This window comes from Rutidosis leptorrhynchoides, chromosome 1, assembly GCF_046630445.1.
Source record: "Rutidosis leptorrhynchoides isolate AG116_Rl617_1_P2 chromosome 1, CSIRO_AGI_Rlap_v1, whole genome shotgun sequence".
NCBI classification, from domain to species: domain Eukaryota; kingdom Viridiplantae; phylum Streptophyta; class Magnoliopsida; order Asterales; family Asteraceae; genus Rutidosis; species Rutidosis leptorrhynchoides.
In genome coordinates, this window is record NC_092333.1 from 545,133,554 (window position 1) to 545,159,930 (window position 26,377).

At 34.4% G+C, this 26,377-nt stretch overlaps 2 protein-coding genes and 1 long non-coding RNA gene across 13 annotated transcripts; 1 reads left to right on the top strand and 2 right to left on the bottom strand.

The window, feature by feature from the left end:
• Positions 1–1,587: 1,587 nt before the first annotated feature.
• On the bottom strand, positions 1,588–3,494 carry LOC139878782 (probable beta-1,3-galactosyltransferase 1). Of its 2 annotated transcripts, XM_071865387.1 has the most exons (6): positions 3,366–3,494; positions 2,546–2,617; positions 2,392–2,442; positions 2,050–2,069; positions 1,795–1,925; positions 1,588–1,705 (listed from the first exon to the last, which is right to left on the bottom strand). In XM_071865387.1, exons 2-6 carry the CDS (start codon positions 2,572–2,574, stop codon positions 1,673–1,675), a joined length of 264 nt encoding a protein of 87 aa, XP_071721488.1. In that variant the 5' UTR covers positions 2,575–2,617; positions 3,366–3,494; the 3' UTR covers positions 1,588–1,672. The 2 variants fall into 2 exon arrangements, 1 of the variants encoding a protein (XP_071721488.1); XR_011769661.1 differs by lacking the exons at positions 1,588–1,705; positions 1,795–1,925; positions 2,050–2,069; positions 2,546–2,617 and having other exon boundaries at positions 2,176–2,442; positions 3,366–3,485.
• A 139-nt stretch (positions 3,495–3,633) lies between these two features.
• Positions 3,634–5,932, bottom strand: LOC139878803 (uncharacterized). Its single transcript, XR_011769672.1, has 4 exons — positions 5,749–5,932; positions 3,906–3,977; positions 3,753–3,793; positions 3,634–3,669 (listed from the first exon to the last, which is right to left on the bottom strand). It is a non-coding gene; the product is annotated as an uncharacterized lncRNA (long non-coding RNA).
• Positions 5,933–9,180: 3,248 nt separating this feature from the next.
• LOC139878815 (uncharacterized) lies at positions 9,181–12,733 on the top strand. Of its 10 annotated transcripts, none has more exons than XR_011769720.1 (6): positions 9,181–9,663; positions 9,980–10,096; positions 10,731–10,803; positions 11,302–11,338; positions 11,837–11,909; positions 12,280–12,339. XR_011769720.1 is itself a non-coding variant. In XM_071865389.1 (5 exons), the coding sequence occupies exons 1-5, from the start codon at positions 9,468–9,470 to the stop codon at positions 12,357–12,359; spliced, it is 393 nt and encodes a 130-aa protein (XP_071721490.1). In that variant the 5' UTR covers positions 9,181–9,467; the 3' UTR covers positions 12,360–12,733. The 10 variants fall into 10 exon arrangements, 6 of the variants coding, with proteins under 6 accessions (XP_071721490.1, XP_071721495.1, XP_071721492.1 ...); XR_011769758.1 differs by having other exon boundaries at positions 9,181–9,459; positions 9,544–10,096; XR_011769752.1 differs by having other exon boundaries at positions 9,181–9,455; positions 9,544–10,096.
• Positions 12,734–26,377: the final 13,644 nt, after the last annotated feature.

The window sequence follows — 26,377 nt, forward strand, 5'->3', positions numbered from 1 at the left end:
ATGGCCAAACAAAAGCGATTCCTAACGGAAAATGCATTCCACACACCAATAAGTAGCCGACGAAAAGCGAATCCTAACGGATAACACTTACTACTTATCATGCTCCAACCGTGGCCAACGAAAAGTGAATCCTCGCAATTGGATAGCACTTGCCACAATACATACAATTTACCCGAAATTGCATTTCACCACAAAATCTATTAGTGTACTTAACACCGCGTAATCACTAATTCCCCGGGTGATGTCTTAAACACCGCGACTAACTCACCCCCCATGACCATGTGGTGTCTTAAACACCGCGACAATTCCACATGTCAATCAAACCAATGAGTGGAGTCTTAAACACCGCGACTAATCCACCCAAGTAAAATCCATTATACACATGCACGTATCATACGTACGCGTACACAACGCCATCATAATCGAGCAAGAACCACCTATATCGCACATAGGTACAGGACAACCATTCTCTATCAAAGAATCCGACACGCACACCCCTTAACCGAGGGATTTCCCCTTGCTCGCCAAACACGTTCATTATCTCCCAACGAGATTTACCACATTACCACCTCCACTACAACAAAAGTGTACATATAGGACACCCAAATTGGTCCTATAATGTCACTTTATAGGACCTTTTGGCCTGAAAGGACCAACAGGACATGTGTACCAACTAAGGCGGTCGTATAAAGTATAGACGCAAAAAAGTGTCCTAAAAGGTAATAAGATTATGAAACCAATTATCGGGTCCTATAATATATATAACGACCACACAGAAAAGTCCTTACAAGTATATATCGAGTGACTTCTATTTAGATTGGGACATACAAAAGGGTCCCAAAAGTAAAAAAAAAAATACATTAGTACCAACAAAAGGGTCCTATTTAAATTTTATATTTTTTAATGACCAAAAAAATGGTCTCATTATTATGTTAGTAACCAAATAAGAGTTCTATTATAAAAAATACTATATTAGTACCAATAAAAAAGGTCCTAATGTATCGATATTCTTGTTTACTATCAAGAAAAAAGGTCCCAATATACACAAATGTTATTTTAGTACCACATAATAGGGTCCTAATATAATAATTTTTAAGGTTAGTACCACTAAAAAAAGTCCTAATATATATTTCTTATAAAATCACAAAATGGGTTCTAATATATAATAAGATGTTAGTTTAGTACCAAATACAGAGTCCTAATATAATGTTTTCAAGGTTGGTACTATTTAAAAAAGTCCTAATACAATTGTGTTTTTAGATAATATGGGGTCCTATCAAGTAATAGTATTAGAACCACAAAATGAGTCCTTTCAAGTCATAGTAATTCCGAATAGGTTTCTATATTCGGATCCGATTCGGATATTCGGGTTCGGTTCGAGCTCTTTTACGATTCAGGTATTCGGATCGGGTTGATTATTTGTGCCCGGATCGGATTATTGGATCCATATATTCGGGCCTGGATTCAATTTAATTCAAATTTTCGACATTCAATTAATAATTTCTATTAAAAATAATTATAAAATAAAACATAATCATATTATAATAAATTGTACTCATAAATTGAAAAACACCAAACATTAAAAATTCATAGATAATCCAACATATCAATACTAAAATAACATTCGACAAAGAAAATAAAAACAATGAAAAGCAACAAAGAACTTCTTCGATCAACATGTATCTTTATTAATCCAAGGTACCACCTGCAAATAAAAAATGCATATATTTATAAGCATAAAAGTGCATGTTATAAATAAAAACTAATATTATCACAAATTTATAGTAGACATACCGATATAAACTTAAAAAGCCACGCGATAGACGTGCATTCAGCATCTTCAATTGTCAAAAACAAATCATATGACATCAAGACCAATGAACTATGATCCATCATCAAAAGCATATGTACAAAGAATAGACCTACTAGCTCCAATGAATAAACCATTGTCAGCCTAAGTGTATACAATGGTGTAAATAATGAAACATTATAGGATGAGAAGTGTCGTGACAAATCTCGTCAAAGCATTAGAGATGACCAAAATCTCACCAGATGCATAGCGAAAATACCTGTTAATCACAAAGCAGGCAAACCTTGATGACACGCGCAAAGAATACGAAAGAAAATGAATTACTATCTACAAATTTAACTTGTGTTACCTTTAAATCATCCGTATTAGGAATTAATAAAACCAACAAAATATCGCTTTAAAGTTTGCATTAGTGTAGAAGAATTGAAAGGATGACTGTGAAACCAAATGAATTTGGTTCATTTTTTTCTAGAGATTAAAAGTAAATACGGCTGGGCAAATAAACTAGTCTTCACTGAAGTTATACCATGTATAAAGAAATTATTATTAGCAAAAGAAATTGCAGGATACTAGCTACTTACGTCTTCCCATCTCCGAATTTCCACCAATCAGGTTCATACCATTTGTGACCCCTGCCACAAAAATATATAAACAAATATAAAATTAAACATCATTAATGTATAATGTCAACTGAATACGATCGACACCCTGGCCGTTTTTATAGATTACACTTACTGTTCAGATAACACTTCGCCTGACTTCATACACCCAATATATACATGTGGATTATCTACATGAGCTGCAAGTCTACTTCCCAAGGCATTTGATGAATAAAGGCAGTTGCATTATCCTCAATTCTTTTTCTTTGATGAATGTTACACATTAGATACTCATCCAGTTTATTGTTGTTTACTTTCACAAATCAGAATTGATAATAACTATGTTTAATGCAAACTATTACCGAAAGAGCATGGTCTTAAACACTTAATTAAGAAAAAAAAGATAATAAGCACTACTATAAACAAAATTCACCATGGTAGCAAGATAACAAAAATCAAATGTATATCCCAGGAAGATGTCCTTGCCAGTATTTAAATAAAATGTTACATATATGTTGATCATCCATAGAAAAAGATGTGTTGTCTATGTTTAAAGATTAAGCTACCCCATATATATTACTTCAAGATTCAAGATGAACATCCTAAAAAGAAAATGACATTAGATCCGCCAAGAATATCATCTTTAATCTACATCTGGAAGAATGTCAAGAATATCAAGTCCATATGGAGGCATTTTACATGTACTAGCTAGGTCGAAGTTTTCACATGCCACAATTATTCATTCATCACAATAAGATAAGAAAATAGTATTTCAATATCCATTTGTAGGTTCACCTATTCGACATTGAATATTACCGGATATTTCAAATAGTTACAAAAACAAATCATTACTTACCTTTGACAAAAATGGTTCAAGAAAAGCCACCACATTTACTGTAACTTTAGTAAGAGCAAATGAACAAAACATTAAACTGTGATCAAGGTATACAAATCACCTGTGTCGATGAACCAAGAGACTTAGAGCCCTGCCATATAAACTCAAGAGTCCTCCCTTTTGTGAATTTCACTATCTTGATATTCCATGGGTGCAAAGAATAACTGGTCAAATCCCACCTACAATAATCCAGCCCATTTCGACGAGTACTTAAAGTAAGCCGTATCATTAAGTATCAAATAAGGAGTTTGAATAAAAGGGTACCTTACTAAAAAGATATATGGTCCAAGTTAACACTGAGTTGATAGTTTGGTGTCCAGCAACCAACATTAACAAGAAGTCATCCATAGCTGTTCACTTGAAACCTGAGCATAAAAAGTCAATTGAAGTATTAGCATATAAACCATATTAAGTGAAGACAAGTTGATATAGATCAATATTTGCAGACCTCTTCCCCGCTAGCAAGTAAAAATCGTAAGAGATTTGGATCTGTAACAATCACATAGTTTTCAACATCAAATTTTTCGCCTTTGATTCCAAAACAGTTAGATCCATACATAATATATTAATATATGATTTATTAAAACAACGTAAGTTATACCTTTGTGTATGAAGCCCTTGCAGTACCATAGATGCTTTTACCATGTCTAACATACGGATACGATCATATCAACTGTAATGTAAACACATTTCAGATTTAGCCTTTATATTCAGAACCATGATTTGATGAAGTGGATAATGGTTTAACATAATAGCTTAGCTGATAAGGATGATATATTTCTTGTTATCTTTCATTTGAAGTCAGAAGTTTCAAAATCTATGAACTAAACTTCAAGTAATGTTAGTAAAATTTACTAAATATATTACTATATCAAAATTAACTAAATATATTACTATATTACCCTTCACACACAAGTATATATATATATATATATATATATATATATATATATATATATATATATATATATATATATATATATATATATATATTGTTGGGTTTTAACAAGTTTGATAAGTCTTAAAACCTTTTAAGAATCTTAATAAACGGAAGCGTGTAATTATCAAATTTTACTTGTTAAACTTTAAGCCAATTAAAGTTAAATCCCAATTAGGATCAAGTTGTGAAACATACTTACAAACTACAAGTAAGAAAAGTGTTTATACCTTCTCCTAGCTTGTTGATAGATGATGATGAAGATGATGATGAATGGAGCTCCAAAACAATGAAACCTCAAGTAGTTATACCCCAAACTATGCACCAACACCCTTGCTATTAGTTAGGATTTTGTTTGACACTTGAATGAGCTTGCAAAAACCAAATGAAGAACCTATTCTCCCTCTCCAAACCCCACGGCTCACAGCAGCTCAATTGGAGTGTTTTTGTGCAGTTTTTTTCAAGTATAATTGCATGTGTGTGTGTCTTCAAGAGTCAAGATGCTTACATATGGAATTGAGAAAGTATGGGTGAAAGATTCCAAGTCTAAAGCATGTGTATCTCATTCCCTATGCCACTTCTCTTTCAAGTATTATTAAATAAGTTTTATAAAAAAAACATTTTATAAAACTCTACATAATACTTCCATATGTATATATATGTTATGTACATTTATTTTATAAAACCAAACTTTATAAAATGTAACATAACAAAATCAATTATTTAACCCATAAATAATTTAAACTCTTGTTATATAAATTATTCCATAATTTATATATATACACATCAAGTAATCTTTCAGAAAACGATTTTCTTTAAAATTCAAGCGTCGCGTATTTGATCAATGATCCAATCGTTAAGATCAAATACGAATAATGTGTTGGTAAGCTTGTTATTGGGTATGACCCGACTTGGATCAAAACATATTAGCCACGTTAATTCAATATGTCTCTCGGGCATACGAAAATCCTTCATATATATATATATATATATATATATATATATATATATATATATATATATATATATATATATATATATATATATATATATATATATATATATATATATGTATATATATATATATTTTGAAGAAACAAATCAAAAAATTTGAAACTTATATACAAATCTAAAAAAGTGTCGATCACAATTTAGTATAAAACTAGTTAAGATACCCGCACGATGCGGTGGGGAGTAATAATTTTTTAAGATAAAATGTAATGCAGACTACACATACATCAAACATTCAATGACAATATGTACACTCCTGATCCAAAGTATTAAACCTAAAGCGATAAAACAATCAGATATGCAAATATATAAACAAAAAAAAAAAAATGATACAATATTCATAAGAAGTATAGTTATATATAAAGCAATTGTCGACACATAATATATTAACAACATAGAAAAGGCCGTTTGAAACAATTGAAACCCTAATCTTTCACAGTATTCGATCAATTGAAAGCCGTAAATTGCAAAAGAAGTGCATAAAGGAAACCCTAACCTCTTACAGTTATCGATAACTTCAAACGTCAACAATCGTTCATCAACCAAATCGCAAAACGTCATTCGGAACCACTAGTACAAACATAATAACAACCACCAAAAAAAGTGGGATTTGCCATTGACGAAACCACAAAATAATTGATGGGCCGTTTTATCTACGAAACCCCCAAAAGTCAATAGGGATGAACGATTTAATGAGATAAAAGAGATTCAAAAATTTTAGAGAGAAATGGAGGTAATTTATCCCCAATTTTAAAATTAACTCAACACTTATTTTTAATTATTCTTCTTTATTAAAGAAGTTTTTATTGTATATATATATTTATAATTTATAATTATAAAGCCATATTTTTATTTGTATTATATATTATTTGTTAAAATTATATGAATGAATTGAGTTTTAAATGTGTTCTCATTCATATAAATTTCATCAAATATTATATAACACATGATAAAAATAATTTCATCAAATATTATCACACATGATAAAAATATTTACAGTCAAATTCAACAAAGAAAGACTTAGAAAAGTCAATAATGGACACCATAATGGGACGATGGAGTATCAAATTGTCTATGGCCAGTCGACGACTATGTCAAGAACATAAGACTCGGAAAAAGTCTGAAAAAAACATGAACCATCCTACAACTGTCTATGACCATCATGCGGTTCTGTTTGTTCTCATGGCCAATCGTCGGGAGAGTGACGTCAGCCGAGGGCTCGTATACAACAGAAGACCACCACCAACTTGGTGATGGACCTCTCGACCAACAGACAAATTGTACCACCACGTTGGCACCACGAAACGCCATAATAAGTGGTCAACACTTTAGTCAAACCTACATCGAGAACGGTATTGGGGAGAGGCTAAGTGCACTGGAGCAACCCTCAAACCACCATAAACTCAACGAAGTATCCATAAAAAGAACTGGTCACGAAAGTGAGGGAGACCACGAGAACGTTGAGATCTGATCAATTATCCCTTTAAACTCATGCTTTGAATTGGATTAGTGCGTTTATCTTCTTACGTGTGTATATCATTCTTGTGGTTTAAGTGTTAGCTTGTCGTGAGCTAGTTGCTCTCAAAGGTTGAGTTTACATTAAGTTGTATTTGGTTCGAGTTCAGCGATTGTTGAAAGAATAATTTTTATATATAGTATAATATATTTCTATGTATTTTCATCAAAAAAATGTATATAATTTATTTATAATATAATGATAACACTAACACTAATACTAAAAAATAATACTCCTTACTAATATATATCCCTATATCCATATAATTAATTATAATTTAGACTTTATGGTTATACTTGAGAGAACTTTTTAAGCTTTAATAATAGTATATATTAGAATTAGTAGGATAGTTATTTGAGTTGCTTCTTAAATATGTAAAAACGATTAATGCATGTCTTTAGAAAAGTCATCTACTATATATTAAAATAAAAGCTTAATAGAATAATAATTTAATTTAAAATTAATTTGTAACTATTAGATTAAGCAAATTACTATCAATATCCCTGTAATGTAGTCATTAATTTTAAAATTTTGTGTTTATATTGCTATAATCAAAATTTCAAAATTAATTTACCAAAAATGCCCTTAAAACAATTAATTCATATGATTTATAACTTATCCATTTTAAGTGATTCTAATTTAATAATTTAATTTTACGTGATGGATAAGTATGACATAATTATATAATTTGCATCTTGCGTGGTTACTGTTTAGAATATAGTTACGGATAATAATAAAATATTATTTTAATTACTAAATTGTATGTTATTATCATTAATTATTATTAAAACTAGTGAAATGATCCGTGAAATCACAGGTTTGTTTAAACGAAACAGTTTAATGATATGTTTTATGTATTAAGTGAACGTAAATGTTAAAGTCATTTAATTTAATGACCCGTGAAATCACCGAGTCCGACTAAGAAACTCGTCAGCTGAACATTTCATCAAACACCTAAAATGCATATTAAACAATCTACATCCAATCATAAGAGATAATTTTGGTTGTCATTTTATTTTAAAAGTATAAATTAAAATATAATTTTAGAAGTGGTTTACTTCTGCTTAGCTTTTATACCTTCTCGTACTTAATTCAAAATAATTAATTAAAATAATTCAAAATTATTTAATTTTAATAATTAAAATAATTATTAATAAAATTTAATAATAATAATTAATTAATACTCCGTAAGATTTAATTTTTAATTTAAAATCATTTAAAATAATGACATCACCCACTATGCTTAGATTTTTTCCTTTTATTTTTTGATTTTCTTTTAACAAAAGAATTAGCCTAATAATGAAATCATCATTATAGGATATTAATAGAACTTATAGATAATAATAATAATAATAATAATTATTATTATTATTGTTATTATTATTATTATTATTATTATTATTATTATTATTATTATTATTATTATTATTATTCATAATTAATTTATTATCTTTATTACTAATTAAATAAATTAAAAATCAATATTAATATTTGTTATACTTAAATATGGTCGGGTAAAGATTTTTATTATTTGACGGGTTGTAGGTGGATAACGAATATATTATATTCGATGCGGTTAAAATTATATAAACATTTCAAGTTCCTCTACATATATTTCCTTGTTAAGTATCAATTTTCAACGACGGTTAAGAGTCACCGACGGGTGATCTGAACTCGTTGTCAGTACCCACTCACTATGATCATTTCCTGGGACGAACATTACAGTCCTACTGTCCCTGGAGAGCAAACCCCCACAGCGAATTTATACGGGCATCGTGTGTGGTAAAACACCCTTATGTGAGGCTCGAATGCAATTCGTCCTAGACCTACGAGGCTCATGAAATGGGCGATTAACTTAAAGAGAAATATTTTGCAGCTCATGGAGACGACCTCTCTATGAGAAGTCAGGTCATCACCAAAACACCAACACTTTGAAGTTATTTTTTTCTATTAGCTTTTGTGATTAGTTAAATTTGTATAATCTTATAACATGTAGGTTTGCTCGCGGATTATGGGTGCCCACAGCGGGTCGTGGGTACCTGCGGACCACTAGGTTGGGCAAAAAAATATAGCCACATGGGCCACGACAAAGAATGTGCAAAACACATAAGAGATACGTACATGTAGCACGCAAGTTTCATCTCTATAAACAGTTAAAAACAACTTATACTTTATTCTTAAAATTTACACATTTAATATAAATTACGATTATCAAAGACATTATTAAAAAAACATTTCAACTTATTTACAACACCAACTCATATTTAAATTCCGAAAAAGCGCGAGTTATAAAATAATAATAATAAATAAACTAATAATAATATTAAAAAATCTAAAATTGAAAAATCTAAAATGAAAATAGTTTTAGGGCTAAATTTCCCTCTATAATTTCCCCAAATTGTTTTTCAGAAGGCTATTTCCCTCCTCAATTCTCAATTGTAATGTTCGGTTTATTATTCTTCCTTCCCAATCCTAACCTATCTAATTTCTTGCTACTCTGCTTTTTCACTTCCTGTTCTTACCATTGTTAATTGAGTTTTTTCTCTGGAATAACCAAACCCTAAAAATTTGGTCGTTTGTTGTGATTGGGAAGTTGAATTAGGGTATAATCGTTTGATTTAAAACCCGATGAAACTGAAAAGTTAGGGTTTTCCCGTTGTCCGTTTGTTGCGCAGACTACTATCGTTGTAGGTATTCCTATGGTGTGTGCTTCCATTTTACATTGTAAGTGTCTTGATGTTTAAAATGTTGACCTTTTTTTCTCGCGGTGTTCAGTCTGTTGAAGGTGATGACGAGGCAGACGATGAAGATGGAAATGACGATAGAGATGACTACGATGACAATGATGACAGTGTAGATAGCGATGACGATAATGAAGGTGAATCCAACAAAGAGGTTTAGTTTTTATATAATAATGTTATAGATTAAATTGCATACAATTTAGTTTATAATATCTAATGGTTACAGTAAATTTTTGGTAATCTTTAATCTAAGCTACAGTGAAATTTATGTAATCCATCACTTATAAATTCTGATTGTTAAATTATTTTTGAAGATTTTTTTGTGTGAAATTTTGCTTTATATCTGATAATTGTATGCTTATATATGTATTAAAGTAAGATCATTCTTTATTGGTATGGTTATTGTTATGTTATTCTTGAGGGTTTTTTATTTTCTTCATTGCTTTGTGCTGTTTCATTCCAATTTTTAGAAAAACTTGAAATCTCACCTGCTGACTCCCGTCGCGAATACAGTCTCAAATTACGATGTCGCATCCCAAAAAGCATCACCATCTTCTACTTCGTCATCTCACAATGTCGGAGGCCAGGTACATCTGTATTTCATTCATATGATGACTTGATTGATTAGTTACGATTTTAGGACATCATGTTTCTAAATAAAATAAATATTAGAGTTTTGAGTTTTTAGGGTTACTGTTTACAAGTTTGGGCAACATAATGGTGGTGAAACAGTCAAATTACAATTACTTGGTATATATGTTTATATGTGTTAAATCTATGTGGCTCTAAACGGTTAGTTTATGGAAGTGAACTGTGGAATATAATTGACAAATTATAATGATGTTTACTTTACTTGGTTAATGTGTTTGATGGTAATAGTGCTGTTTGGATTTCTTTTGTGTTCTTAAAACTTATCTGCCTCATCATAATATGTGTGGAACTTTGAAAGATTACAAGTTGTTGCTGAATTTTGAAATTTGGTAAACAATATGTGTGGTGTAGACTATACAATGAGATAATGATTTATAACTTGCATTGTTCGGAGACTGTTGACACGGTAGTTTTGGCTTATCTATTTATAAATATTTTCTGAATAAGTGTTTTGACACAATAATTTTGGACCACTATGAATTCATTATTTTTATTGGAGTCATTATACTTGAGTTTAGGACAATGGTTTTGTTAACTATTCTAATTAATCAATGCGAAATCATCTTACAGGTTCATGTTAATTGCATTAGAATCTGTTGGTTTTTACACTCAAAATTGGCGACTTTAATGTAATCTCTTATAGGCAGTGTTGTAAAAGTCAGCCGACGCGTCGGCCGATGTGTCGTTTTTTTGGGTTCTCCGTCCCTTTTTTCTGAAAACGACTCAAAAGACGGTCAAAGCTAAAAGTTCGATCAAAGTCTGTCAAAGACGGTCAAAGTTGGTCAAAAACAGTCAAAGTCAATCAAATTTTCGTCAAGATCTAATATATTTTAAAATTAGTGTTTGTTTTCATTTTTTGAGCCGCTCTTTTTTCTGTCTCCTTACTAATTATGTACTTGGTAACATTAATTGAGTTTGAAGTTTGATTGTTTTTAAATTCAAGTTCTTATTTAAGAAATTTATGGTATATAATCAATTATTTTATGTATATCTAAATATATATTTAAGAAATTATTAATAAAGTCAACGTTGGTCAACGACCGATGCGTCCACGACTCGTCCCCCCGACTCGGCCGATGCGTCCTTTTTAGGTGTCGACCGATGCGTCACCGACTCGCGACTTTTACAACCATGCTTATAGGTGTCAAAATGGGCGGTTGGATAACAAGTGATAATAGGTAATTTTCTTTTCTATCATAAACTTATCAAATGTTATACGGAAAATTCTTAGATTATACCTTTATCATAATGAATATAAAAGCCATCTAACTGATCTTATGGATAAATTCTACAATTTGGACAATATCCGACCCATTCCCTTAAACCCAAATTATCCTAAAGAAATAAAAAAGTACTTTTAGCAAGTTTCGACTGCTTTGCTCACACTTTTGTTTCATAAATGCTATAATCATTTCCACCAGAAAGCTCTGCTTTAAAGTACTACAGTTATTTTTTTCCGTGTATGTGTGTATATATATATATATATGTGTGTGTGTGTGTGTGTGTGTGTGTGTGTGTGTGTGTGTGTTTTCATCTTACAATGTTGAAGCTAATATTTGTTTATGTACCTCTCTCATTATGTTATAGCTAAATATGGTTTATGTAATTTGTGATTCATTATTTGCTGTAGGACCTGCTGTATTTGTTGAGTTAATATGAACTATAATTGTTTCTAGGTTGCTAAAGGAATTACAAAATGCTTTGGGTTAAATATAGGTGCTTATCTTCAAAGCCTCCGACTTATTGCAGGTTGATAAATGTTATTTTATCGATATATTACTGTAAGTGTTGAGTAATTGTTGTTTTTTTTATTCACTTCGGTTGTCCTTAGTTTTGTATTCGTTGCCGTCGTCATTTATTTCCGTTGATGATATTAGTCTTGAGGGTCAATCAACTACTTATATAATAACATGGACACTAAGAGATTAAGGATCACAACAAATTTTGTGCTGATCGCCGATTTATAATAGCTCTTATGTATTACTCTTATAAGTAGTATTATAAGCTTATGTATTACTCTTATAAGTAGTATTATAAGCAGTAACCCCTATTATAAGTATTGTCCTTATAGTAAGCTTTACTATAGAACATCAGATCAACTTTTATGTACTAATTGTAGAGAAATCAAGATGTAGAGGGAGAAGACACTCCATCATGTTGAAGAAGGAGAATACACTCCACGATGGTGATGCGTGTTGATTCGATTAAGAAATTGAAGAAAAGCAAGCAGACTAAACTATGATAATGTATTACTCGGATATAATGTAGCTCTAACAATGTGTACTTAGATATACTGTATAACATCATATGGTGCATCGAAAAATACTGAGGTCTCCGCAGCAACACGTGACTAACGAAACCATAAAACAACTCTTGACAGATCAACTGTCTTTCGACCGCAGCGAAGCGCGGCTCACCATTAACTTGTTTGTATGAAAACAGTGAAAGTATCACTAAGTGTAGTTGTGTATAGGAAATATTTGTAAAGTTACACATATCCTTATTATATACACCAGTAATATAATCTGTAAAATCATACATGCATGTTTAACTGATTTTGTGTATTTATTTACTTGAGACATTATATTCAGTGTATTGAATTACATTATTGAAAGCTTAATGAGTTTGCATACTGTTGTAGAACATTTGCCGTTTAGTTGAACAACCACAAAAAGAAAGATACACTGATAATAGCTGCAATGGAAAGAACAACCCAAGTTTTGGAAGCTAGCATGCTGTTAAAATGTTAGCAATAAAACAATGACTGTAAATGCAATCAAATAAAACATTATTTGTGTATATAACATTCTAAAGCATATTGCTGATTGCCTACGACTGCTGCTGACTATGTTTTGCCGTATATCTCGGCCCCAAAAAAAAAAAAAACCGAATCAGCCTTTTAAAAGAATATACTCATGATTCACAATTTAATGCGACACCAAGATGTTAAAGGTCTTATAAAATCCCATTTAATGATTTACAATTAAAGTGTCATATCAAATCATATGATAATTAAGACCTCAAAAACTAAAAGTATCCTATAAATTGACAATGATACGACATAATTATGACATGTCCTATTAGCTTAAGATATAATACGACTAGGACAAATAAATGTCATATGATAGTATATTTAATATGACTTTTATAGAAGGTGTCCTATTAAATTAACATATAATGCGACACCAAAATGTTAAAAGTCTTATAAAATCCCATTTAATGATTCACAATTAAAGTGTCCTATGAAATCATATGATAATTAAGACCCCAAAAACTAAAAGTGTCCTATAAATTGACAATGATACAACATAAGTATTACATGTCCTAATAGCTAAATATATAATACGACTAGGACAAATATATGTCCTATGATAATTTATTTCATATGACTTTTATATAAAGTGTCCTATAAAATTAACACATAATGCGACACTAAACCGTTAAATGTCTTATAAAGTACCATTTTATGATTCACAATTAAAGTGATCTATGAAATCATATGATAATTAAGACCCAAAAAACTAAAAGTGTCCTAAAAATTGACAATGATACGACATAAGTATTACATGTCCTATTAGCTAAATATATAATACGACTAGGACAAATAAATGTCTTATGATAGTTTATTTCATATGACTTTTATATAATGTGTCATATTAAATTAACACATAATGTGACACTAAACCGTCAAATGTCTTATAAAGTACTATTTTATGATTCACTACTAAAGTGTCATATCAAATCATATGATAATTATTAACCCAAAAACTAAAAGTGTCCTAAAAATTGACAATGATATGATATAAGTATTACATGTCCTATTAGCTAAATAAATAATACGACTAGAACAAATAAATGTCCTATTTATTTCATGACTTTTATATTGTCATATTGAATTAACACATGATGCGACACTAAACCGTTAAATGTCTTATAATGAAACAATTGATGATTCACAATTAAAGTGTCCTATGAAATCATATGATAATTATGACCACAAAAACTAAAAATGTCCTATTAAAGAATTTAAGTGTCCTATTATATCTACTATAATACAACTCACACAAATAAATGTCTTATAAAGAGTATCTTTCATATGACCGTCATATCATGTGTCTTATTACTCTACCAAATATTAAGACACACACATTTAAATGTCTTATAAAGTCCTTTTATATGGTAAACAATTTAAATGTCCTATTATATCATATTAACTATTATAATAATTAGGACCCCAATAACTAATTCGTCCTAATAACATACATTTATAGGACATATGTACAAAATGTCCTATTATGCTACAATATAATAAGACTCTCGGAAATAAATGGCCTCTAAACGTATATTTGATATGACGTTCATAACAAGTGTCCTATTACATAAACACATAATGAGACACTAATGAATAAAGGCCTTATAAGCTTCTCTATTAGGATCCAATTTCTAAGTGTCCTATGAAAAAATTTGATAATACGACACAAAAAAATAATGTGTCCCAGAAAAAAGCTCTTTAGGACCCTACTCTAAAAGAGTATATCATAATGGGACCCTAAATATCGTTTGGTCCTTTCTAAGTAGCTTTTACGATTTTATTTTACTGGGTCCCAGAAAAAAGGTCCTATATTCCCACTTTTGTTGTAGTGCTCGGTGATAATTTGAATCCAAAATCATAAGTACAATTTAACCGAAATTGTACTCTACCACAAATCGACAAAATCTAGGTCCCGACACAAATTTTGGATCCACTATGAGCATCATCCGAAATCTCACACTAAAACCTCCTCGCGTGGGAGTGTAACTCCCTCACTTGGAACTACGTCCCATAACCGCATTTGTACAACCGTACAATGCTACCAAAGGTAGACTTTACTAACAATTGGGTTCACACGACCCATCACTATATCTTGCTCCAACCTTGAGCATACTAAGGACCTTAACCTATCCTCAAACACTTCGAACGAAAAGTGTACCACCAATTACACAAACTTTATTCTTGTAACCCTTCGATTGCCATAACTTGTTAAAGTTCCATCTAGTCACTCATGTACCTAAGGATTTCTCTCCGGTACCCTAAGTACAATGTAACCACAATACCGTCGGAGTCAAACGTTACACGTGCATGTATGAAAGAGGCACCTGACATCGTGTCACATAGACTCCACTACCAACATTCATCGAAACCGAAAAGCTCGACCTCGAGGGTTCCATTCATCCGATGTCACCCATCACAACACTAAGGTGACCTTAAGTCATCTGTACCCGACGAAACTTATGTTTCATCAATTACGACACAAAAGCAACTACGCGCTACCAAAACAACACCGAAGCCCGTCCTCATGGCCTGGTAAAATCTTTCGCCCAACACTAAGGAATGCTTGGAATTACAAAGTCTTACGCCCCTCGCACGTCAATCCGACCATCATCATAGGGTAATTCCATAAGGAACGCTACCCTTCATTACACTACGCACTAACACAAAATGCATCAAACAAAATCATAAGCACATTTCGAAAGAAATATCGAAAAGTACCTGAACATCGTCGTCAGGTTCTCATGCATCACCAACTAATTCCGGACACGCCGACTTTCGGTGTCCCTCCTTTCGACAATTAAAACATGTAACCTTGTTAGACTTCGCATTCGTACATTCGGGCGACAAATGACCCCGTTGTCTGCAATTATAACACGTGGGTATAAAACCACCGGTACCACTCTTCTTCACGCTTTCGTTTCCCTCGGAAGTACTCTTACCCTTCTTGTTCGAATGCACCGTAGTTTCGAACTTTCGCTTACTAACATCGGAACCACTCCTCTTCAGGACAAGCGTCTCAAAACCCTTCGCCATGTCAAACAATTCGTCAAAAGTTTTCACCGCGTTCCTACTAATTTTCTCTTGGTAGTGGTCATTTAAAGTTCGGTAAAAGTCTTCCTTCAACATATTCCCGACATACTCCGGGCAAAATTGGGTCTTCGATAAGAAAACGGATTTGAGAGTGTTTAAATCCATCGACCCTTGCCTCAAAGCACGCAACTCGTCTTTAAGCTTAGAAAGATCGGCCGAAGTTCGATACTCCTTGAAAAATTCCGTCTTAAACTCGTCCCATGTGAACTCCATACATTGTTCATCACCATAGAGTTGAATTTTCGCATCCCACCACAACTTGGCATCACCTCTTAACATACTACTACCATACCTCGTCTTCTTATCGAGAGGGCACTCACTAGTACGAAAGGCCCCCTCCATATCGGAGATCCATCGAGCACTCTTAAGTGGATCTCGCTCACCCTCGAAAGTGGGAGGTTGAGCATCCTTGAAGTTTTTGTAGTAGAAGTCCCGCCTTCTCACATTATCCTCGTGAAGAACAATCTTAACTTGTTCCTTGACTAGATTGACTACTTGCTCGTCAATAGTATCTAAGAACATATTTTTAACGCCCTCTAGAAACTCCGCCTTTTAACGTTCGAAGATGGCCTCTATCTTAGCCGTGAACTCGGAGTCCTCGCCTTGATCACCATTATCATGTCCGTTCCTCGTCTTCATTCTAAGAAATGAACTCGGTTAGGAACACAACACGAATAAATTATATACACTGTCGCGAACAATAATCACAATCAAGTAAATACGCCACCGTTCGCACATCCCATCTAGTTCAATACTTGTTGTACATCACTTACTTGACTTGGCTTGCAACCGTAATAATGGTCGCGAAGCATTATTTCGCTCACACGCCATGCCGAGCTCATGAATACAACAACCATCTCGCTAGATGTTCAACACAAAACAACATGATTAGTAACACATAATCAATACATTGCTAGTTCACCTACAATCTAAGGCACTAGCTAAAACCCGAACCGACCCGTAATCCTACAAGTCCCGCAACAAATAAGCACACACAAAAGTCTAAGTCTAGGCGCCTATCTCAAGTCACCTAAATCCCTTAGACCATGCTCTGATACCACTTGTAACAACCCAACCCGTTATCCAACCTTAAACGCAAAATTTTTTTATTTTTATTTATACAGATAAGGTGCGCGGCGCGCACCACCCATTGTGTGCGGCGCGCACAAGGCCTGATCAGTTCTGTCCGGCTTTGTCATTTTTCGATTAAAGATCTCCCACTTCCCGACACTTTTAGACAGAATGCTTTTCACAACATTTTATAATATGTAAAACTAAAACGTTTCAATAATAAAACAAGATTTACGACACCGGGCCCACATCGGCCGTTTTACCACTTTCGTACAAAATACAAGTTTTCGACTACATGAGTTTAAGTTCCAAACACAACCACGAGCATGATGTTTGGGGATAAACTACCCAATCCTAAGTCGAAACCAAAAGTAATTTAAGCAAGCATCAAAATGGAAAATCATCTAACCCCGAGCATACCCTTGCCACGTCCGCCTCCGAACCTAAAAATGTAAACCACGAGAGGGGTAAGCTAATGCTTAGTGAATGCAATACTTATACGCATATATACATAATCCAATTACTTGGATACACCTACACAAACAACACAAATATCATTAGCAAACCACAATAAACGAATAATCCACGTACAATGCTAATAAAACTTACACATCCCAAAATACCCAATGTCGACATTCGACTCGATGGTGGCCGACGAAGAGTAGTAGGTCAAATACGTTAACTACTCACCACCCATCGCAACGCGTACGTGGCCGACGAAGAGCGGTAGGTCAAAATCATTAACCACTCACCACTACGCACCATGAGGCCGACGAAAAGTGCAACCGAAACGTTAACACTTACCTCAATCACAAGGATGGCCGATGAAAAGCGGAACCGCTTACCATCCCACGATAAGTGGCCAACGAAGAGCGGATCCACAAACGGATAACGATCACCACTTACCCAAACACGCATGTGGCCGACGAAGAGCGATAGGTCAAACATTAATCACTCGCCACATAACCAAATACTCACATGTGTCCGACGAAGAGCGATAGGTCAAACGTTAATCACACGTCACATGCTCACCTCCAATTGTGGTCGACAAAGAGTCATTCCTTTCAGATATCACTCACCACATTCCAAACACACACATACACACGTGGCTGACAAAGAGCGATAGGTCAAACGTTAATCGCTCGCCACATACACAAACCGAATATAGCTAACGAAGAGCTATCCACACGGATATCACTCACTATATTTTCCCTACTCAATTGTGGTCCACGAAAAGTGAATCCTAACGGATGTCACTTACCACTTCGCACGCAAGCAACCAAATTATATACATAAGCGTATAAATATTTCACTCACCTTGATTACATGAAAAGCAATCGCGCTTGAGTTCCTAATCGTCCAAATATAAATCCCCTAAGTAATTCACAACAAATAAGCCAAACACTCTAGCTTATAACCAAAATACCAATAAGTGCAATATTAACCCAATTGCACTTACTTGCAATTTGACTAAGTCAAAATCTCACCCGAAATACCCATAATCACAATCGACTAGTGATTATGTTCCAACAACCCATTTACTCAAGGTTTCATCATCAAAACACATTACTTGCATCAATTTACACAAAACCCATTTTGACCTAAACTCAAGTCAAAACACCCATTTGCAAGTTTACACCAATAATCACTTATAACCTAAGTTAACAAGTGATTTCACATCCAAACATGATTATCAACTAATCAATTTCATCATCCAACCCAAAACCCACCAACAATGGTTATCAACACCATTTACTAACTCAATCACCCAATTATCAAGAAGTGGGTTTACTCAAGAACACCCAAATCAAAACCCCAATTATGAACACTAAATCAAACTATGAAAACTCAGAGTTAGAACTTACCAATACTACCACAACATAGCCAAGAGCGAGATGAACAACCTTAACACTTGAGCTTTTGATCGATTCAAGCTCCTTCTTCTCCAAATTACCAAATCTCTCTCTAAAAATCTCTCTCTCTCTAAGAATGAAATGAGAGTGTTTGTGGATTTGAAATATGATCCAAAACTAGATCCCAAACTGATAATATGGCTACACATCCGGCCTCAAGTAAAAAGACCAAAATGCCCTTCATTTAACTCAAAATTGAAAAAACAGAATTCTGTCACGGGGGCTGTGCGTGGCGCGCACCCCTTACCTTGCGCGGCGAGCATAAGGTCAAACTCAGCCTGTCAGTTTCGGTTTAACCCAGTTTGATTACTCGACGTTTATGTACACCTGTGCACTTTGGTTTAGGGTCTTACATGTTAAAAACGTATCAAGTAACTATTCACCCCCCTCTAGTTACTTACAATTGGTATCAGAGCGGTTTCTCAAATCATTGCTCTATAAACATTTTTAAAAGTGTCAAAATTCATTTTGTGCAAAAACTCGAGTCAACGATTCTCGGATCAAATCAAACTATGGGATACTTAGAAGAATTGGTGAAAGAAGCACCGATATTTGATAAAGAAGATATTGATGTGTGGAAATTAAGATTTGAAACTTATCTTAAATCTAAGGATTACTACTGGTGGAGAATAACCACAGTAGGAGACTTTGTTCCACAAGCAAGTTCAAGACTAGTGAAGACAACATTTCAAAACAGTGAAGTTTTAAAACAATTTGATGCTATTTCACTACTTCATGAAGTTCTTCCTAGTGAAGAAAGAATGAAGATAATCTCATGTGAAAATGCAAAGGAATGTTGGGATTCACTATGCTATCAAGAAGAAGAAAACTCGAGGAGTTTAAAGGGTAAAGGGGTAAGGAAGAATTTGAAGAAGCTTGTAGATTTTCAAGAAAAGGGTTTGGATGGAAATGAAGATTTTTGCCTCATAGGTTCTTGGAATGATCTAAATCAAGATGGTCAAAGTGAAGAAGAGGTTGAATCTCCCTTCAAAGAAGATGATGTCTCAAGAATGGATTGCAATGAGGTACATGTATTCTATCCATCTAATTATGAAGAATTGTTAGATGATTACAAAACTATTAAGTTTGTATATGATAGTAGTCGTGACAAAGTAAAACTTTTAGAGAAAGAATTACACAAAGTTAAGCAACTTAATAAAGTTCTAATTGATGAAAACAACTATTTGAAAAGATAATTATTTATGATTCATCAAAAGATAAACTTGAAATGAATTTGTATCACGGCTCTAGCAAATACAAATCATGTAATTAAAGTCCATTGTCTATTATTAGGAGAATTGAGAACATGGGAAAAATGGGTCAAACTAGCAATTCAATGGAAGGGATAAGTCAAGGATTGGGTAACCTTAAAATCAATCAAAACCAATGATCAAAATGCTAACGAGAATAACCTTTTGAAAAGACTCTGAATTAATAAAAGGTTTTTCATACAAATGCAAAATTGTTTTGAAAATGATTTTAAAAGGATTGTTAAAAGAAGTCTACTTGTATTAGGATTGTATGTTTAAATGAAACTATGAATTGCATGTTGAATACAAGTTGATGCGTTTTGTGTATACTATGTGTATAATCAAATATATATATATATATATATATATATATATATATATATATATATATATATATATATATATATATATATATATAGTATATTACGTGTCATTGATGATGAAACATCGGGAGGATGTGATCATTCAATGTTAGGAAAAGAAAACTTGTCCTCAAGTATTCTATAGAACCTAAGAATCGTCAAAACACGCTCAAGAGAAGAAGAAGTGAAGAAATTTATGATCAGGAGATCCACGGCTGCATCACGGTTGACCGCAGACTCAACCGTAGAATCCTGTTTTAAACGTCTGGAAATTTCTCCCACGGATAACACCACGGTCGACCGTGCGTGGTCTGATATTGTTTAAATTTAAATAAAACCCTCACTTTTCATCTCATTCAAACTCACTTCAAAATCAAATTCTCTCTGCACGGCTGAGGAGATCGAGCGCACAAAGAAGAACACGCATTCCTTCCATCTTAATTCCTACTTTCGGTATGATTAATCCTTGCTTTCCTAGCATTCAATTATGTTTTTATGATGAACTAGTGTTATGAAGAAACCCTAACTAGACTTTACCAAAACTCAAATTAATGCAAACAATCAAAATTGTTCTTGAGAACAACTTAGAGATGATTGTAACAATGCCTATCTATGCACTAATTTAAGTTTGGATGATTCTAGGGTTCATTATACATCTAGGTTAGATTTTCATAGAAACATTGTTCATATAATATAAATAACATTGTTACAAATTGAGTGTGATAATGTTAGATGTCAAAACATGTGTTGATGATGATGTTATAAGTCTAGAACACATATGAACTTTGTGAAAATCATAATCTAGTTGCAAACTCATTGACACTAATGAAGAGTGAAATGTGAAGAACATTAACATCAAAACATCTAAGTATTGATGATAATTAAAGTTTGCAAAACTTGTTGCCTACAATTGAATTATACATACACTTTGAATTAATTTGAAGTGTCAATGTGCAGAAACTGGCCAATCAAGGAGAAAGTTCATCCAACTTTCCTCCACACCAATCAACACTCAATAGAGTAAAAGTGAGTAATCAAAAAATAGTAGAAGGAAGAAGAATTGAAGCGGAAGATTTTCCTGAAATGGTGGTAGCCTTCTCAGATTTAAACTGGAATGTATTTCTTGATTTAAATAGACCAATATATCCATCACTCGTTCGAAGCTTCTACTCTAGTTTCATCTATACCGAAGGATTAGTTTCCTTTATGTTGAAAGCAACAAGAAAAACATTATCCCTTCAAGAATTCGGAAAACTGTTGGGAGTTCCGACAAGTGTACGAAGGTTCTTCAACACAGGACACAGTCTAACCTATCTCCCAGAATTCATTAATAGAGATGCGGCTATTCGAACACTATGTGAAGACAACGCTCCAAGAGAAGAAATTCTCAATCGAGGATTACTAGGCAAACACCTACGAAAAAAGTTCCGCATATGGAACACAATGATCAACTACAATATTTATTGTAAAATGGGAAATCACTCGCATATTCACGCTGTTCAAATGGCTCTCCTTTGGTGTCTGGAAATGCAAGAACCGGTGGACATGGCTTATTTTATGGCCATACGAATGAGCAATGTACCAAAGGACTCAACAAGAGCTCTTCCTTATAGAATGCACCTTACTAGGTTGTTTGAAAAACTGAGAGTAACGAATGACATTCACATAAATCCAACCAATCAAATATTCAATCGCCATACATTAACTTTGTTGGGATGCGAAGATGAAGATGACTCTGATGAGATTGAAAGGGTCTATGAAGCTATGACCAACTCACGAATCAACCTGGAAGAGATATCCGACAGTGATGAAGAACTGTTTCCAGATGAAGCCAATGATCCTTTTTTATGGTTTGGATCGTGATTCAAAAGTAGAATGAATCTACCTGAACCAAGCTAAGATAAAGAAGTATCAATCCAAGATCCGACTGCTATTGAAGAAAGCGAAAAGGGCCTTCTCATGCCGAAGAAGCAGCGATATGCGAAGTAGAGGCGAAGGAAGTAGTGGAAGAAGATGAATTTACAATGTTAGTTGAATATTTTGTTTTGTAATTATGTAATTGAATGTTTGACTGTTTGAATATTTCTTGAATAATATCTGCTTGAATTGGTTAATTTGGGTAAAGACTAGTTTATTAAATTAATACAAATGTTTTCAGAGCTCATGCGGCCAACTACACGGTCGACCGTAGGATCGACTGTGCATCAGTCTGACACTATCTTTTCTCTCTCCTTAAAAAATTAATGCACATTGAATCTTTCAAGCCTAAATGGATCTGTTTTCAAAGTATCATTCATAAATTAGCATACTTAAATATGATCCAATTTTTCAAAAGATTTAATTACTCCAAAAGGTAATGAAAGATTTAATGAAGACTCATCTTCTTCCCTTTAAATTGAGAAGATCATGATGCAAAACTCACTACACCACTTCACTCAAAATGAGTCAAACAAACAAGTCACCTAACAATCCTTTCGTGATTGACTTGTCTTCTTTCGTTTCCGACTCCTTTGACAATCACTTTCCTAACTCCCAAGAAGAACGGGATATGATCAATCACAACCGACAAATGGTTAGCACTAGACCAATCGTCGAAGGTTGTGTGGTCACTCTTGAGCACTTTCCCGAGGACCTTCTCAAAAATTTTGCTCACATAAAATGGGATGCATTCTTAACCTTAAGAGGTCCCATTCACTCTACTCTAGTTCGAGAATTCTATGCGAACTATGAATTCACTCCCCCAAACAACATCAAATTCTGGTTGTTTGATAAAGGATTTTCCATGTCTCTCAAAGACTTTGTAAAATTTATGCATGTACCTGATGAAGGTGTGAAATTCTTCTCCTATAGTCCATACCTCCATTGTCTTCCTGAGTTTGTCACAAAAGGTGACATTATCAACACTTTTTGTCAAAGGCCCATCAATCACATTGAAATCCGAAACGATGGCCTTAAGGCAAATCATCTTGCACCAAAGTTTGACCTTTGGCTCAAGGCCATAAACAAAAACATCTACTGCAAGGTGGAAAAACTCTCCTCAAATGTCCATTCCTGTGAAGCCTCTTTACTTTGGTGTCTCCAACACCGAATTCAAGTCAACATGACACTTTTCATGGCAAAGAGAATGAGTGGGTTGGTGTACAATGAATCACTCTCCCTTTCTTATGGAGCACACCTAACGAAACTCTTCACACAACTGTGTGTTCAAGATCTTCATCCTGTTGGTCTAACCACCCTCCCAATCAATTATGATTCGGTTCGACCTTTTAATGAAGAAACAGAATGAGAGAACACACCTGCCTGGAGTGTTACGAGATCTGATGATAGTGTTGAGGATGACCAGTTCATTGCACTATTATCCTCCACTAAAATGTCCATCCTTCATCATCAGAATCGTCGAACCCACAAGATCTTACGATGTTTTCTGAATAGCCTTGTTTGTGGAAGATTCTAATCACAGCCAAGCACCTCTCGCCCCATGTAGAACGAACCTAGGAATGATCTGTTGTATTATCCACACATATTGTCATGTATGCATAACTGTGTTTCGTATTTGCTATGAATAAAATGTGTGCTTGATATATTTTAATAAATATTTTCCATCATGCACAATTTAAAGGGGAGCTTTGCTCTAAGGGCGAGCATAGTTCTAGAGGGAGCTAACTGTGACGCCCCGTACAAAACCATCATGTACGAATCGTCAACAACAGTTCCATTACACGGTATAATACTACAACGGTCCTAGGGCGAGGGTGGGTAAATGATGTCCATCAGGTGGGACATCTGGTCTTCGAGCTCAGTTACCCGAGTACGGAGGGTATGCACTTCCCTCGTCAGTTCCTCGATGATAGGGGATGCTGGTGGAGCAGGTGGTACAGATGGTGCAGATGGTCCAGATAATTCGGATGTAGTACTAGAAGTAGACGGCCCTGAGCGGGCGACCTTACGCACAAATGGATCAGCAGGATATGGTACAACCCTCTTACGGGCGGTGACCCTAACCAACTGTCCACGTGCGTTCACGAACGGCTTTCCTCCATTAACCCCTGGAATAACAGTACCATCAAAATGGTACCGCTTCTTCGGCGGGGTAGAGGGTGGATGCACGGGCTCCTCCTCGAAGTCCTCCTCAGAATCCTCCTCGGAATCCTCCTCGCTGGTGTCATCGGATGATGATCCGTCTGAATCGTCGAAAGGTAGTGCAGGTACATCACGTACGAGTGGATGTGTCTGGCCGGTGGTCATGAGTCGATAACTGCCAGGTGTAATCGGTACGACACGTCCGTCAGCAGTGCGTCTAGCCCAATGTCCATTCTCGTTACGGAAGTGACCATCTCTGTTTCCCCTAGGGATCACAGTACTACCGGAATGGTGCTGTGGCCCCGGGAGTCTAGGGCGGGGTGGTGCTGGAATCTCCTCGGGATCCTCATCTCTGTCTGAGATGTCTATTAGGTCAAGCTAGTGTCCACTATTTCCAGAAGATGAATCGCCAGAGTCCCCAGAGGGTAGCGGTGAGTCAGCAACAATAGTAGGCGAGGTAGCAGTCGTATCTGAGTCACTCTCGAAGTCAAAGGTCATGGGCAGCATGTCTGACATCTGAACAAGGAAAAATAACTTTTTCCATGTTAGTGAGACATATAGCAAGCACGTAATCAGGCACTACAGCATCCTTGAAGTACATAGCATGGTAATCGTAACAGTATTAAACAAAAGTAACATGCAATCAAAGGCAGATAGTAGCATGCAGTAGCGAGAAAGTAGCAGCATACAGCAAGTTCACGTAGCAGTAAAGGTAAGCAGTAGCATGCAGTAGTAGTAAGTAGTAACAAGTAAACGAGCAAGTTGTAGATTAGTCCTATTAGCGAATCCTACTCGGCTCAGTCAAGACTCACTAATGCAACCTAATTCCCTACAACCGATGCTCTGATACCAAATGTGACGCCCCGTACAAAACCATCATGTACGAATCGTCAACAACAGGTCCATTACACGGTATAATACTACATGCTGTTTTAAAACAAGTTTTGCATTCAAAAAGGTTAACGTTTTACAAAAGATAACGTGACACAAAGGTCGTTACAAGCCATTATTCAAATAACATAAGTTGTGAATGCAAGATAAAAGTTCCATGATTAAGACATCTCTAAGTAATGCAGCGGAAGTCTAACACGGTGAGTCTAAAACAGCAAGTCTAAAACAGCAAGTCTAAAACACCAAGACAGCAAGTCTAACAGCGGAAGCAACAACGTCTAAGCACCTGAGAAATACACACTTAAAAGTCAACATGAATGTTGGTGAGCTATAGTTTGTATTCAGTAATGTAATGTAGACCACGAGATTTCGTATTCCAAAACAGTATGAAAAGTATATGCTTATTCGTGGGCACCCGGTAACTAACTTAACGTAATAGTAATACCCCCTAAAAGTACACTTGGCGAGTGTGTATGTCCTCGAAGTATCAAACACCCGTTAAATGCTAGCGCGACTACCCCGAGTGGGGATGTCAAACCCTATGGATCCATATCTAATATTCGCGTTCACCGGTTCAAAAACCAATGATTAAACGTTACTGTGCTAAGGGGAATCTTTATGCCGTTATATCACCCACACATATATAAAGTTTAATTACTCGTGTCTAGTATGTAAAACATAAAAAGCGCATGTATTCTCAGTCCCAAAAATAGTAAAGTAAAAAGGGAAGCTATAACTCACAGTGAAT

Excerpts from the sequence above, each read along its gene's own strand:
- LOC139878782 (XM_071865387.1), bottom strand. The coding sequence starts at position 2,574 with ATGAAGTCAGGCGAAGTGTTATCTGAACA. Across the intron at positions 2,070-2,391 it reads AAATTCGGAGATGGGAAGAC|GTATTTTCGCTATGCATCTG; the intron begins GTAAGTAGCTAG and ends TGTGATTAACAG. Across the intron at positions 1,706-1,794 it reads GGCTTTTTAAGTTTATATCG|GTGGTACCTTGGATTAATAA; the intron begins GTATGTCTACTA and ends TTTTATTTGCAG.
- LOC139878815 (XM_071865388.1), top strand. The coding sequence starts at position 9,505 with ATGTTTAAAATGTTGACCTTTTTTTCTCGCGGTGTTCAGTCTGTTGAA. Across the intron at positions 9,664-9,979 it reads AAGGTGAATCCAACAAAGAG|AAAAACTTGAAATCTCACCT; the intron begins GTTTAGTTTTTA and ends TCCAATTTTTAG. Across the intron at positions 11,910-12,279 it reads AAGCCTCCGACTTATTGCAG|AGAAATCAAGATGTAGAGGG; the intron begins GTTGATAAATGT and ends TACTAATTGTAG.